The sequence below is a fragment of the Melitaea cinxia genome, chromosome 12 (genome assembly GCF_905220565.1).
Source record: "Melitaea cinxia chromosome 12, ilMelCinx1.1, whole genome shotgun sequence".
Lineage (NCBI taxonomy): Eukaryota > Metazoa > Arthropoda > Insecta > Lepidoptera > Nymphalidae > Melitaea > Melitaea cinxia.
The window spans coordinates 9,769,760-9,783,735 of record NC_059405.1 but is presented as its reverse complement, the minus strand read 5'-3'; the positions used below and the strand labels follow the sequence as shown (position 1 = coordinate 9,783,735).

The 13,976-nt window shown below is 37.6% G+C and overlaps 1 protein-coding gene across 1 annotated transcript; it reads left to right on the top strand.

Moving 5' to 3' along the window:
- Positions 1-1,077: 1,077 nt before the first annotated feature.
- Positions 1,078-12,266, top strand: LOC123658504 (protein TAPT1 homolog). Its single transcript, XM_045593905.1, has 10 exons — positions 1,078-1,365; positions 1,450-1,714; positions 1,797-2,104; positions 5,046-5,143; positions 5,403-5,641; positions 8,305-8,493; positions 9,811-9,960; positions 10,921-11,032; positions 11,207-11,350; positions 11,841-12,266. The coding sequence occupies exons 1-10, from the start codon at positions 1,242-1,244 to the stop codon at positions 11,994-11,996; spliced, it is 1,785 nt and encodes a 594-aa protein (XP_045449861.1). The 5' UTR covers positions 1,078-1,241; the 3' UTR covers positions 11,997-12,266.
- Positions 12,267-13,976: the final 1,710 nt, after the last annotated feature.

The window sequence follows — 13,976 nt, the reverse complement described above, 5'->3', positions numbered from 1 at the left end:
TTTTAATAGGAGATGAATAGGTAGCTACTTTACGACTGAGCCGAAATGAACTACAACGACATCCATCCTCATCTAGTTGGTTTGTTCAAACCATTTTGATAAAGCTGACATGTACGGTACAAAGCGTGGACTTCGCAGAGTACCATCAAGTACATACTGCTACTTACTACTACGTATTTTAATGTTATATTTTTTGTTCTAGGACCTACCGGATGAGTCTAAATCAGTCCTTAACCAAGATTCAATCTTTGATACACCTAGAAAACATAAACTAAGAGAAAAGTTAAAAAAACAGGAACTTTATTAAAAAAAAAATGTAAAAAAATTAAATCATTACAGCAAAGAGTTAGACGTTTTTAAAACAGGAACTTGCCCTTCAGAGGAATCATCAATTACTTAAAAACGCAATTTTCATTGACACAGATTTATATAATTCATTAAATCAAAACATGGCTGCAATAGATTTATTTAACAATTTGAAGCAAAAAAGGAGTAAATATATTTAAAACTATAAACAGATTTTTATTTTCGCATACCCATTTTACGTATATTAAATTAATTGTGTTTAATCCCATTTAATAAAATTTTCAGGGACTTTTTTTAAAAAGTGTCAACACTTCACTCACTCATACATATTTAAAAAAGTGGCTTCACTTTTTTGTTCTAAGTGCGTTATCTATTCTTTTTACTTGATCTATTCTCATACATTGCTCGCAGCGCCTTTCGAAATGCAACCCAAATAATCGTTGTTCTGACTGAAGTTCAAACAATCAACAACAGATGGCGCCACTACACTTAATTTCCAAGTTGAAGGGTTGGAAAAGCCCTTATATCTTTAAAAGTTTAAAAACACGCTCTTTAGGTTAAAACGGAAACTTTCTTGTTTGAGGGGGGATAAAGGGCTGTCACACTATGTAAGTCCTTTATCGTGCCGGGACTCCTTTTTAAGTTTCATCGGCACGCACATTTTATCAACTTAGTTTTATTATAATTATATAATGATAATGATGTTGTTTTTGACAGTAAATATTGTAGGGTAAAACCGTGGGTAAAACTAATTTGTTCAACCCTGTCATTGAGATTGAAGTAAGTCAACATCATAATTATAAAACGTCATATAAAACCATAATATTAAAAAAAGTCCGGTTCAGTAATTAAAAAAGAATTATTTTACTTTTTTAAATAAAATCGTGGGAGTATTATAGTGTTATGAATCTTCTAGATAGTTAAGGTTTTATACAATGACGTTAAAAAATGAAGATTATCAAGAACACACTAAAAGGTTACGGTTCAAGAGTGTAACAAATATTCGACAGTGTCCCGGTGATATCACTGACAAAAGTGGAGAAGAAATAAAAAGCAAAGGTGAATATTTTATTACTAATAGTTCTTTTTTATTCAATAAACAGGTAAGCACTAGCATTGTACTATATTACTTTTTATATGCAGATCGAGATAAAAATGCCTCTCTCTTCGCATTTCTTCATGTCGAACTCACAAGAGGATATCTCCTGGAACATGACGAAGAGAGATTCTCTGCAAGAAGAGAAAAAGTTTATTCATTTATTAAAATCCCTCAAGAATTAGAAAAATTTATGGCTTATGGATTTTTCCAGTGTGCTGATTCTTTGCTATTTGTTTATACATTTTTGCCTTTAAGATTTGTTATGGCTTTTTGGTCATTTGTTAATAGACTCTTTAGGCGATGTTTTGGGTGAGTACAAGACTTTATTATATGTTTAAGTCTTACGTGAACAAAACAACAAAATAAATGTGTCCCGAACTCAATATTTCAGATTCTATGTACGACAAAGTGTACTAAAGCCTGCTGAGACTTGTGATGTACTTAAGGGTTTCATTCTATTAATATGTAGCATCCTAATGTGCTACATAGACACTAATATGATGTACCATTTAGTGAAGAGCCAGAGTGTAATGAAATTGTATATATTCTATAACATGTTGGAGGTTGGAGACAGACTGTTCTCAGCTTTTGGACAGGACACAATAGATGCTCTCTTCTGGACAGCCACTGAACCTAGAGATAGGAAAAGAGAACATCTTGGTGTTATTCCGCATTTACTATTTGCTATGACCTATGTCTGTATCCTTTATAAATACTATACTTACATTGTTTTTGTTATGAGCATTACTTTTCCAAAAAAAGCTTTGTCTTGAAAGATTATTTTTATTCGTATATCACTTCATCATCACTTCAGCCTATCGCAGTCCACTGCTGGATATAGGCCTCCACAAGTTTACGCAAAAAACGGCGTGAACTCATGTGTTTCGCCCATAGTCACCAAGCTGGGCAGGCGGGTTGGTGAGCCGCTGGTAGAGTACGTCGCATGAGATGGACACCGAAGATGAATGAAAGTGTCGTACTATAGGGTTGTGGGACGGGAGACCAGGCGGACTGACTATCGTGCAGTAATGTACCGTGAGTTCCTACTGCTTGAGCCTACTTTAACTGTTACGGAATAGAACCTGACACATCGAGCTCGGTACATCCAACGAAATTATAATATTCGACGCCGCTGAGCTTGAACGGTTTCGACGTGAGGCTGCTTCTGAAGTCGAATCCGTGTCCACAGTGCACGGCACAGTGTCAGCGCAACAAGAAAGCGTTCGTAGCGAAGCGCCTGTGGAGGCGATTACTGAGGGAGCAGTCGCCCAAAAAGTAGAACAGATGAGAGGGATCTCGCAAGAGGCGATTTCCGAGACTCGGGGCGCTCCTCTGGAACTGAGACCGTGACTTTCTCGCCTCCCCTTCAGTGCCGCGATGCGGAGTGCCATTGAGGCAGCCAATAGGCTGTTACCTCCCTATTTGGAAGGCAGCCTCAGCTTGGAGGATACGGGTTTTATTCTCTTCGGTGTCGCTCTAGCGGTGCACCGCCTTCTCGGAGCTTAGACCCAGGAGCCTGGACGCGCTTCTCATAAGAGTAGCGACGTACCAGCCTGGAAGAGGAGAATAGAACGCCGTATCAGCCTGGCCAGGGCCCTTATTTGTAGGCTGCTAGCCTTCAGGTCGGGCAAGACAAGGCTAAGGATTGTGCGCTCTGTTAGAATGGCCTTTAACGGGCTAGGCATCAGCCTCGACCAGCCTGACATAGCCGATAGACTAACAGAGCACATCGACGGCCTGAAGCAGAGAATCGCGGCATGGGGAAAGCGCATTCGCAGGTACTCTGAGAGAGTTGAGCGCTTCCGACAAAATCGCCTCTTCGTGATTGATCAGAAAAGGTTCTATAGAAATCTGGAGAACCCGATACCGTGTTCTACTTCCCTAAAACCGAGTATGGTTGACCTCGTCGCCTTCTGGCGTAATATATGGTCAAGGGAGGTGGAGCATGAGGAGGGCCCTTGGATTGCGGCGATTCAGGACGCATGTGCTAACGTCGAACCGATGAACCCGATCGCCATTTCTATGGAGGACGTCAGTGGTGCGGTCCGGCGGGTTTCGAACTGGAAAAGTCCGAGGGCCGACGGTCTGCATCACTATTGGCTGAAAGGGTTCTCGGTCTGCCATGCGACCTTGGCTCCACAATACCGAGAGGCAATAGATCCGAAGACGCTTTCGAACCTTTTCACTACCGGGATCACTCACTTAGCTCCTAAGTCCACCAACACCGCGGATCCTACCAACTACCGCCCCACAACGTGTCTGATCTCCATCTACAAAACATTGTTCTGAGCGGTAAGACGTCACGACATATTGCTGCGTTTAATATCTTATCTGCAGCTCAGAACGGATGTCGTGGAGGTGATCGCAGTACAAAGGAGCTCCTTATCATTGACTCTGTGGCGGGCCAGCTTATCAAACGCAACCGTCGGAACTTTTCGGCCGCCTGGATTGACTGCAAAAAGGCTTTAGACTCGGTGCCTCATTCATGACTTCTTCAGTTCGAGATTTCCTCGGAGTGTGCATGGGGCAATGGAATACGATCCTTTGTGTCCAGGGCGAGCGACTGACAGGCGCGGATGACCCAATCAGGATACGGAGGGGTATTTTCCAGGGTGATTGCCTGAGTCCACTATGGTTCTGCTTATCCTTGAATTATCATTTCTGATTAACTAAATCAAAATACGAATTACTTTGTACCAAGTAAATTTATTTTTCACTTTTTAGTTTCCTGTTTGAAGTCAGTTTTTTTTTTGTTTAAAATTATTTTATCAAGATAGACATGATAATTAACCAACTTCCAAAAAAGGAGGAGGTTCTCAATTCGACTGTATTTTTTTATTTTTATGTATGTTACTTCAGAACTTTTGACTGGGTGGAACGATTTCGACAAATTTTCTTTTAATCGAAAGGTGGTGTGTGTCAATTGCTCCCATTTAAATTTATTTGAGATCTAACAACTACTTTTTGAGTTATATCGCATTATTACATTTACTTTCTACTGGATGTACCGATTTTGATAATTCTTTTTTTTGTTGGAAAGGGGATATCCCTTGTTTAGTACCATGATAAGGAAACCAGGATCTGATGATGGAATCCTAAAGAAATCGAGGGAAACTCTCGAAAATCCGTAATAACTTTTTACTGGGTGTACCGATTTTGATAATTCTTTTTTTGTTGGAAAGGGAATATCCCTAGTTTGGTACCATGATAAGGAAACCAGGATCTGATGATGGGATCCTAGAGAAATCGAGGAAAACTCTCGAAAATCCGTAATAGCTTTTTACTGGGTGTACCGATTTTGATAATTTTTAATTTAATCGAAAGCTGATGTTTATCATGTAGTCACATATAAATTTTATCGAGATCTGATAACTACTTTTTGAGTAATCTTTGATAACGCGTAGTTACTTGACTATTTATTCATCGATCTACGTTTTATTACTCGTCGATGTAATTGAAGTCGGTTTTTTTTCGTTTGCGAGCAAACACAATTATTTTGTAAGCAGTTTGTTTTAAATGACTTAAATACTTATTGGCCACTCTTACATGCTAACTTTTATTAATAATGTAATTAGTAAGTTAAATTTTGGTTCTGTATGTTTGGAACAAGTGTACAATGATTTTCTTATAGATATTTCAGTTCTTCACAGCTTGCTAGTGTTGTTTCAAGCCACAACATTGAATGTAGCTTTTAACTCTAACAATAAAAGTCTTCTTATAATAATGATGTCTAATAATGTGAGTATGTAATATTTATATTCATACCTTATATTTTGTGCTTTTTAAGTTCATAGTTGTTAATTTTTATAATGAAATCTCATGTAAAAGGTTATTTTATTTTTCTTTAAATTTTCATATGTAATCATAAACAACTGGGCTTATTCAGTGGTATATAACTAAAAACACACCTATAATACACACCTATACAAATACACACCTATACAAATACACACCTATACAAATACACACCTATTTAAAAATTTCTTTTTTCTTTCAGTTTGTTGAATTGAAAGGAAGTGTTTTTAAAAAGTTTGACAAAAACAATCTCTTTCAAGTTTCATGCAGTGATGTGAGAGAGCGTCTACATTTATCGGTGCTTCTCTTCATAGTGGTGCTACAGACCATGAAAGAGTATATGTGGAAAGAAGAAAGATTTTGGATACTAGCTCCAGACTGTGTGCTAGTTCTAACTTTTGAAGTAATTATCGACTGGGTGAAACATGCATTTATTACCAGGTACTTATTGGTGTATTTACATGTCTATAAAGTCAACATATAAGTGTAGACCATGTGGTGTACAATGACAATAAATAGTTTAAAATCTTTTTAAAATTGTATCATCATCATCATCACTTCAGCCTATGGCAGTCCATTGCTGGATATAGGCCTCCACATGTTTGCGTCAAAAACGGCGTGAACTCATGTGTGTTGCCCATGGTCACCACGTTGGGCAGACGGGTTAGTAACCGCAGGGCTGGCTTTGTCGCACCGAAGACGCTGCTGCCTGTCTTTGGCCTGTATTTCAAAGTCAGCAGCTAGCTGGTTATCTCGCCATCGGTCGGCTTTGTAAGTTCCAAGGTGATAGTGGAACTGTGTTATCCCTTAGTCACCTCTTACGACACCCACGGGAAGAGAGGGGGTGGCTATATCTTTAATGCCACAAGGTATTTTTTTTTTGTTATCGCTGGGGAACTCCTTTCCGGGTGATATCCAGGATGCCCGAGTAGGCATTCCTAGACCGTATGTCGGCTTCAGCACTTGGGGGGTGTAATACCGACGAAAACCCCTGCGGGAGCCTTCAGCCGCTTTAATTGGAGGGTCCCGAATCTGCAGGCAACAGGATCCTTCCAGTGACGGGCTGGCCTCGGCGAAAAGGCCAGATTTCTCCTCCATGGGGACTGTCCGGCTCACCTCTGAACACTCCCGACGACGCCGTGTCTAGCAGGACCGGGTCCCATCCCGGCCCGACACGGGCGACAGGGGCTTACTGGAGGCGCATTAAGTAGCGCCTCCTACGCACCCCCGTTCGTCGCCTGCGGACGGAGGCCTCGTCGGCGGCCTCCTCTCTCATCCGCTCGTCATTCTCCTTCTGAGACATTACTGTCTCGCAGAAGGAGACCATCGCCTTCCAGGACTCGTCGTCGCCGAGCATTGCTGTGATAACGCTCGGCAGTGACGTCCCCTCCGAGGCTCATCTCGGGCACACCTCGAGGGTGTTCTGGGCCGTCTCCACCGCCGCGCCACAATCGTGTCATCCAGTCGTCGGCTTCCTTTGGGCCGTCCGATACAAGTATTCACCAAAGAGCTACACAGTTTATATTTGCTACAGCTAGCAGCTATATAATTGTATACAAAAGGCAGATTCTTAAGTCAATATAATGATTTTTTTATACATGTATGATTTATAGTCCAAAACTGATTATATTTTTATATGTTCTGTTCAGATAAAAGTTACTATAAAACTTTTGGTAGTCTTAATTTATAGCCATTGAATAAAGAGAATTAATCTTCGTCACTGTCTTCTTCAATCGTTACTGTGATATTGTTTTTTGAGAATAATTGACTGAGTGTCTCAACTGGGCGTGGAATATGCGACTGATACCCTCCAAGTGATAAATAATAAATTGCTGCCGCCAAGTGGGAGCAGCATCCTATCGTCCGACGATCATTTGGACATTCACAAAAATGCCTAGTGATTCCATCACAATCGTGCTTTTAAGGAATATATTCAATAAAACACTTGTAAGATTTTCGTGCTATATGTCTTGATCGTGAGTGTCTCTTAAAATACGTGAGATTTAAAATTTTAAAAATTTGAATTTGTGATATTCCGATATATCAATTTCTGCGAAGACTTCAAAAGTACCTTATTTAATGCTTCTTTAGAGTAACTAGCGATTGGTAGAAAAATTACAAATAAATATATTGCAAGAGAAAATTTTTTTTTTCAAAATTTGAAAAAAAAATTTTTTTGAAAAACTAGCGCGTTCCGAGGTGTGGTAACTTAGGAAAATGGTTCTCCTAAGACGGTGATTACGTTATCAAAATTTTGACATAAATTTCCCCAGGGGCATCTGATCCATGCTTATACTGCTATACTCTTTGCGATACTTTCTCTGGATCTATGTTTTGAAAACTGCCCATTGATAATTGGATCTTTAAACCCTTTAAATTTTTCAAATGATTAGGGAAACTTGTGTTTTTTGTAAATGAATGTGTATTTTTAACCGACTTCAAAAAAAGGAGGAGGTTACTCAATTCGACCGTATTTATATATATTTTTTTATGTATGTTTGGGGATAACTCCGTCGTTTATAAATCGATTTTGATAATTCTTTTTTTGTTGGAAAGGAGATATCCCTAGTTTGGTACCGTGATAATAATTCCAGAGAAATCGAGGGAAACTCGAAAATCCGCATAGCTTTTTACTGGGTGTACCGATTTTAATGATTTTTAATTTAATCGAAAGCCGATGTTTATCATGTTACATTTAAATTTCATTGAGATCTGATTACAACTTTTGGAGTAATCTTTGATGATGCTTATTTACTTGACTATTTTTTCGTCTACCTACGTTGCATTACTTGTCGATATAATTGAAGACGGTTTTTCTTCGTTTGCCTGCAAACACAATTATTTAACTAAAACATATAAGTGAACTTTTTTCATATGACTAAGGTCAGCCTGTATTAGAGCTCAATATAAGTACATATATGTGTAAAAATGACTTGTACATAAATTTGAAAAGTGCATTTTTTAAAACTGTCTAAATTAAAAAAAAACTTATATTCTGAAATAACTTTTAGAAAAAATAATTAAGTGAAATTATTTTACAAGTGTCTAAAATTTCACATATTTGTAAAAAACCACATTGTTTAACTTAATATATTTTTTTACAGGTTTAACGAAATACCATACGGAGTGTACAGGGAGTACACAGTAAGTTTGGCGTATGATGTTGCACAGACGCGACAGAAGTATGCATTCAGTGATCATTCCGACCTAGTTGCTCGGAGGATGGGTTTCATTCCTTTACCCCTTGGAGTTGTGATAACGAGGGTTCTAGTACACGCTGTGAAAGTGGATGGGTGAGGGATCTCTACCAATATTATATAATTGAATTTGTTGAGTATACCTGTTTGAAATCACTAATCTTAGAATTTACCAGTGTTGTTACAAAAGTTCTTTTATAGTTTTTAGTAAGGATAAACTTAGACTGAAATTTTAAGATAGGTCTTGAGTAATATCAGGATATTTTTTAGGGGCCATCCATAAATTTATTACATCACATCACATCAGCTTATCACAGTCCATTGCTGGACATATAGGCCTCCCCAAGTTCGCGCCAAACATCTCGGTTTTCCGCAATCTCATCCAGCCTCCACCGGCAATCTCACGTAAGACGTCTCATACTGCCTTTGCCTATACGCGGTCTGTCAGCGGTCATCGGTCCTGCCACACAGGTGACCAGCCCACTTCCACTTCAACTTTCTAATTCTGTGGGCTATGTCAGTCACTTTTGTTCTCTTGTAGATAGTCTCATGTCTGACCCTATCCTTGAGAGAGACCCCAAGCATAGCCCGTTCCAGTGCACGTTGAGAGGTTTAAAACTTGTGAATTTTATCAGTGTTTACGTCTCGGCATCGTATGTTAAAACAGATAGGAAGCATTGCTTGAAGACTTTTGTCTTCAGGCGTTGCGGAATATCCGAAGTGCAGACTCGGCGAAGCCTGCCAATAGCCGCCCACCCCAACCAAATCCTCCTTACAGCTTCCTTCGCGAAGTTATTTCAGTCTATTTGGGCAGTATGGTCTAAAAATACTAAGAGAATATAGTAATTTCAATAGGGAAGATGAGTTTCAATTGTCAAGGGTGTGGAATCCGGTGATTAGGTTATGGAAACCCTTGAAGAGTGATATAAATAATTCGCGAACCGATACGAGTGGCCCATTGCGCCAGCAAAAAATTGTACTTCTAATATCATGTTTTAATACTTACAAGTTGGCTTATTATATTTTGAAATGTGATGTCACAAAATTTTGGACCCATGTCACACAATGTTCATTTTGACGACCCCCTCCCCCTCCTAAACGTGTGACGTAATTTACAGATAGCAACTTAGAGTCTAGACCTCGTATCGAGCTCGTATTTATATACTAAGCGCCATCTGATATAATAATTTTAGTTTAAAATTTTTCGTAACAACGCCATCTGTTACGACAGTGCTGTACTTCATTTGTAATATTTTTTTTTGAGTAAAAATAACAGTCTATATTTCGTTAGTCTAATTTTTTTATAAAATAGTTCTCTTTGAGTGAACCTATTGTAATGAAAAAAAAATGAAGTATATTTTCTAAGACACTATAATAATAAATAACAAAAATGTTTTTGTTTTCCATTCGCAGATTAGCGGCGGTGCTTCTGATATTCATAGCTTATTTGTGCTTAATATCGATAAGGGTGCTTGTATCAATCGTTATTCTCGGAAAGGCTTGTGATTTAATTTCGCAACATCAAAACGAAAAATGCGACAGTCAACACGCGACGCCTAAAAGGTAAAAATAAAATTTATTTTCATGTTATTTATTATTGAAAATATGATTATCGTCACACATTTGTAACGATGGATGTATAGACCAATGGTAATTTTTTTTGTATCTCTTTAAAAACTTGTTTCCGTGTAATTGCCCATTGCTTGATATATGCTATGTGGCTACGGCATTAAAGAAAATAGCCACCCCCTCTTTTCCCGTGGGTGTCGTAAGAGGCGACTAAGGGATACAGTTCCACTACCACCTTGGAACTTATAAAGCCGACCGATGAAGGGATAACCATCCAACTGCTGGCTTTGAAATACACAAGCAGAAGACGGGCAGCAGCGTCTTCGGTGCGACAAAGCCAGCCCTGCGGTCACCAACCCGCCTGCTCAGCGTGGTGACTATGGGCAACACACATGAGTTCACGCCACTTTTGGCGCGAACTTGTGAAGGCCAATATCCAGCAGTGGACTGCAATAGACTGAAATGATGATTATGATGATGATGATATATAATGAGCAGCTTAGGGTTCGCCCATTAATCACGTGATATTTTCAGCAAACATCAACCCCCTCCCCCCTTGGTGATATGTGGTGAGGTTTTAGACTACCACTTCCCCATACCCTAAAATCACAAGTATTTTTTGAGAAAAGTAAATTGAATTGTTCAGAATATTATCTCTCAATACTACCTGCATTCAAGATCTGAAATTTTTTTGGAAAAATAAGCACCATGATACCAAATATTAGACAAATATTAAGGTTGTTTGTTGATTATAATTTTAAGGTTTAAAATCGCACGTTTATTTAAAAGTAAATACCCGTGATATCTCGTTTCAGCCTCCGTGTGATATTTTGTATTTTTTTTTCCAAAATTCGAGCTTCATGTGATTAATGGACGACCCCTTATATCTTATGCTGAAGAGGTCAATTATTGTTTGTCATAGACGGTTTAATAAAAGTTTATATTTACTTTAAGGGAACACAAAGATACAAAAGAATTCTCGAATACTCCAAAGGTGTCAGAATCCGAATCAATAACAGAAAAGAAACCAATGCAACTCAAGTTTATTATTCCAGAGAATGTTTTGGTACGATATTTTTCTTATTTTCCATAAAATACTAAATCGCACATACACATAACTTTGTTCATAGATAGAATTAGTAGATATCCTAAAGATAACACAAAGTTTTGATTTTTGTAGGTAAAACTGCAGATATTAGCATTTATATAATAATATAATATTTGTGTTCTTGTATTTCAGATCGAACCTCTAATGGACGCGTCTGCCGGAGCGGCGGCTATATTCTCAAACAGTGCTATCGATTTGAACGGCGTTTGCTATCTAAACAATAAGATGAACGTGCCAGTTAAACAGGAACCCGCGGAATATATTGAGACAGACTTGGTACGATTATTGTTTTCACACTTTAGAGTATACATTCGAGAGGCATTAAACTAAACTACATGCCAATTATAAGTTACTAGCTGACCCCGGAAACGTTGTTTTACCATATATCTTATTAACACCCTTAATTCCGCCCCCTTTATAACTTAGGAGTATGAAAACTGTATATTGGTCGATTCTCAGACCTACCTACTGTATGGTAACTAACATTGTGACACGCGAATTTTATATTATAACTTATATAAGAAAAATAAGTCAAATAGTATCAGAATCAGTGTTTATTTCAGGTAACAGGTATGTTTATATCCTAACTTAAGGGCTGACTGACATGGCATTGATCCTTCTAAGCATATTGGTTTACCTTACATATACAATATCTGAAGGGTAAAATAAAGTGTACTAGTAAGGTGGGCCGAATACTTTGGGTAGCAACTGACACCCTAGTGGTTTTAAAATAAAATATCAAAAATTACAAATGAAAACCACCCAGCAGGACGTGAGCCGCAGCGCGCCTGATATAAAAGCAGCGGCAGCAGTGGACGAGGACGCAGTGGAGCGGCCGCAGTCGCCGGACGCGGACGGTCTGAAGCGACGCGCAGAGTCCGAGCCTAACCTCGCTAAGAATGATGACCAGGAACCCACGTAACACTACCTCTTATTTTTACCTTTCTTTTTGTTCGGTACCGACCACTCTTAGCTACTGGGTCGGGCGATATCACGCCATTCACCGTGCTTAGGTTAAAAAGCGTTAAACTAATAATATCGAAATCTGAAAATCGAAGATCAGGAGACCACGTAACACCGTCCATCTTGTCCTTACTCGGTACTGACTATTCTCCACTACTGTATCGAGCGATATCACGCCATCTACCGTGCTTAGGTAAAATGAAAGTATAAATATCGAAAGCTGTGAAAATTGAGTATAATGTTTTTTTTTTGTTGAACATATTGAACATATTATATGTATATCGTATTAAAATGGTAACATAGATCCAATAAAGTAGGTTTGGCATAATTCACAATTGTCATCATAAAAGAATTGTAACGGTGTTAAAATTCCACAAAAGCAGCAAGAAACTGGTATTGCGTTTTACTTAAGCACTACAGTAATTTTCTGTAAACTTTCTGTATATGACTGTATGGAGGCGAATTTAGTATTTAGTATGTTTCGAGGCCTCCAGAGGCTAAGTTTGTTAAAGCTATTTTCTTGTAAATATTAATGACGAGTTGATTGGTTACAGAAATACTCGATTTAAGTTTTGCTAAGGAATCATTTAAATTGATGACAAATAAAACGATCTAACCCTAAGTTCTGAAGTTAGGACGGTTGGGTTTTAGAACGGGTTGATAATAATAAAACGATGCATACTGGTTGCTGAATTAAAAGCTAGTCATTCTAGTGATGCTGCCTCTGGCCTGTGAATCGAGAGATTGCGATATTTTTATATCGTTTGGTTAATTGTATAGACAAAACCTGTTTCGTATATTCCAAACAACAATTTACTTACGAAACATATTGTGTTCGAAATTTAACGGTGCTTGAACAAAACTAATCGTTTTTTAAATATAGGAACCAGGCTTAAAAGTATCGTATCATAAGAGTGCATGAACTCCAGTCTCTTCTCAATTTTAGTCAGTCAATCATGGATACCTCCTGAAGTATGACAGAGGTGAAAATGAGAATTTAGTTTCGTTGATTTATATTTAATTCCATACAATAGTGATTAATACAATATTATTAGAATATGTTTCTTGTTTATTAACAATGAATGAGTTTCGTCGGAAATAGTATAATATCTAAAGATTATTTATTTTTAATTACCTATTACATGTTTCCTGAAATTTTTTTAAGTAGGTTCTAATAGTCAGTGACAAGTCAGTGAAAAATTTATATTAAACTAGCGACCCGCCCCGGCTTCGGACGGTTGGAATGCTGATACTAAATATTAAATTAGAAATAAATATTTGCAATTTAAGCGCAAAAATATGTTTATTTACGACATCACATTAGAAACCTCTAGAACTATCAGTGTTCCTTTACTATATTATGCATGTATTGTACATATAAACCTTCCTCTGGAATCACTCTATTTACTGAAGAAAACCGTATCAAAATCTGTAGCGTAGTTTTAAAGATCTAATTCACAGGCAGCATATGTCTTATTTTATAATAGGTATGTAATATCTGTCCTAGACACATTGCCAGTATTCAAAAGACTAGCATTTAAGAACTAAGTGTCTGTTAACGTAAATGTACCAAATACATATTAAATATTTTGAAATTGATGTTAATTAATAGCTGCGTAAGTTTCATTCTATAATCAATGAACTTTTAATCCAAAAAATAAACTAATTCCAGTTCTTGACGATACGTCATTCAAATTACTATAGTTATATAAATATGTTTTATCGTTTCTGAACACAGGAGGTATCTAGTATTGCACGAACTTTTAATATTTTTAGTTCCTTAGAATATTTATGATAAAAAATTCATAAATATTAAGCTTTTAACGAATACATGGCTTCAGGTTTTATAATAGAATAACAGGTAAGAGTACTTTATTACACATTTTCATAATTATAGTACTTAAATTAATTAAACACAATGTAAATAACGAATTATTTA

Coding starts and splice junctions, on each gene's coding strand:
- LOC123658504 (XM_045593905.1), top strand. CDS start 1,242: ATGACGTTAAAAAATGAAGATTATCAAGAACACACTAAAAGGTTACGG. Junction 5,144..5,402: donor TAATAATGATGTCTAATAAT/GTGAGTATGTAA, acceptor TTTTTCTTTCAG/TTTGTTGAATTGAAAGGAAG. Junction 11,033..11,206: donor TTATTCCAGAGAATGTTTTG/GTACGATATTTT, acceptor CTTGTATTTCAG/ATCGAACCTCTAATGGACGC.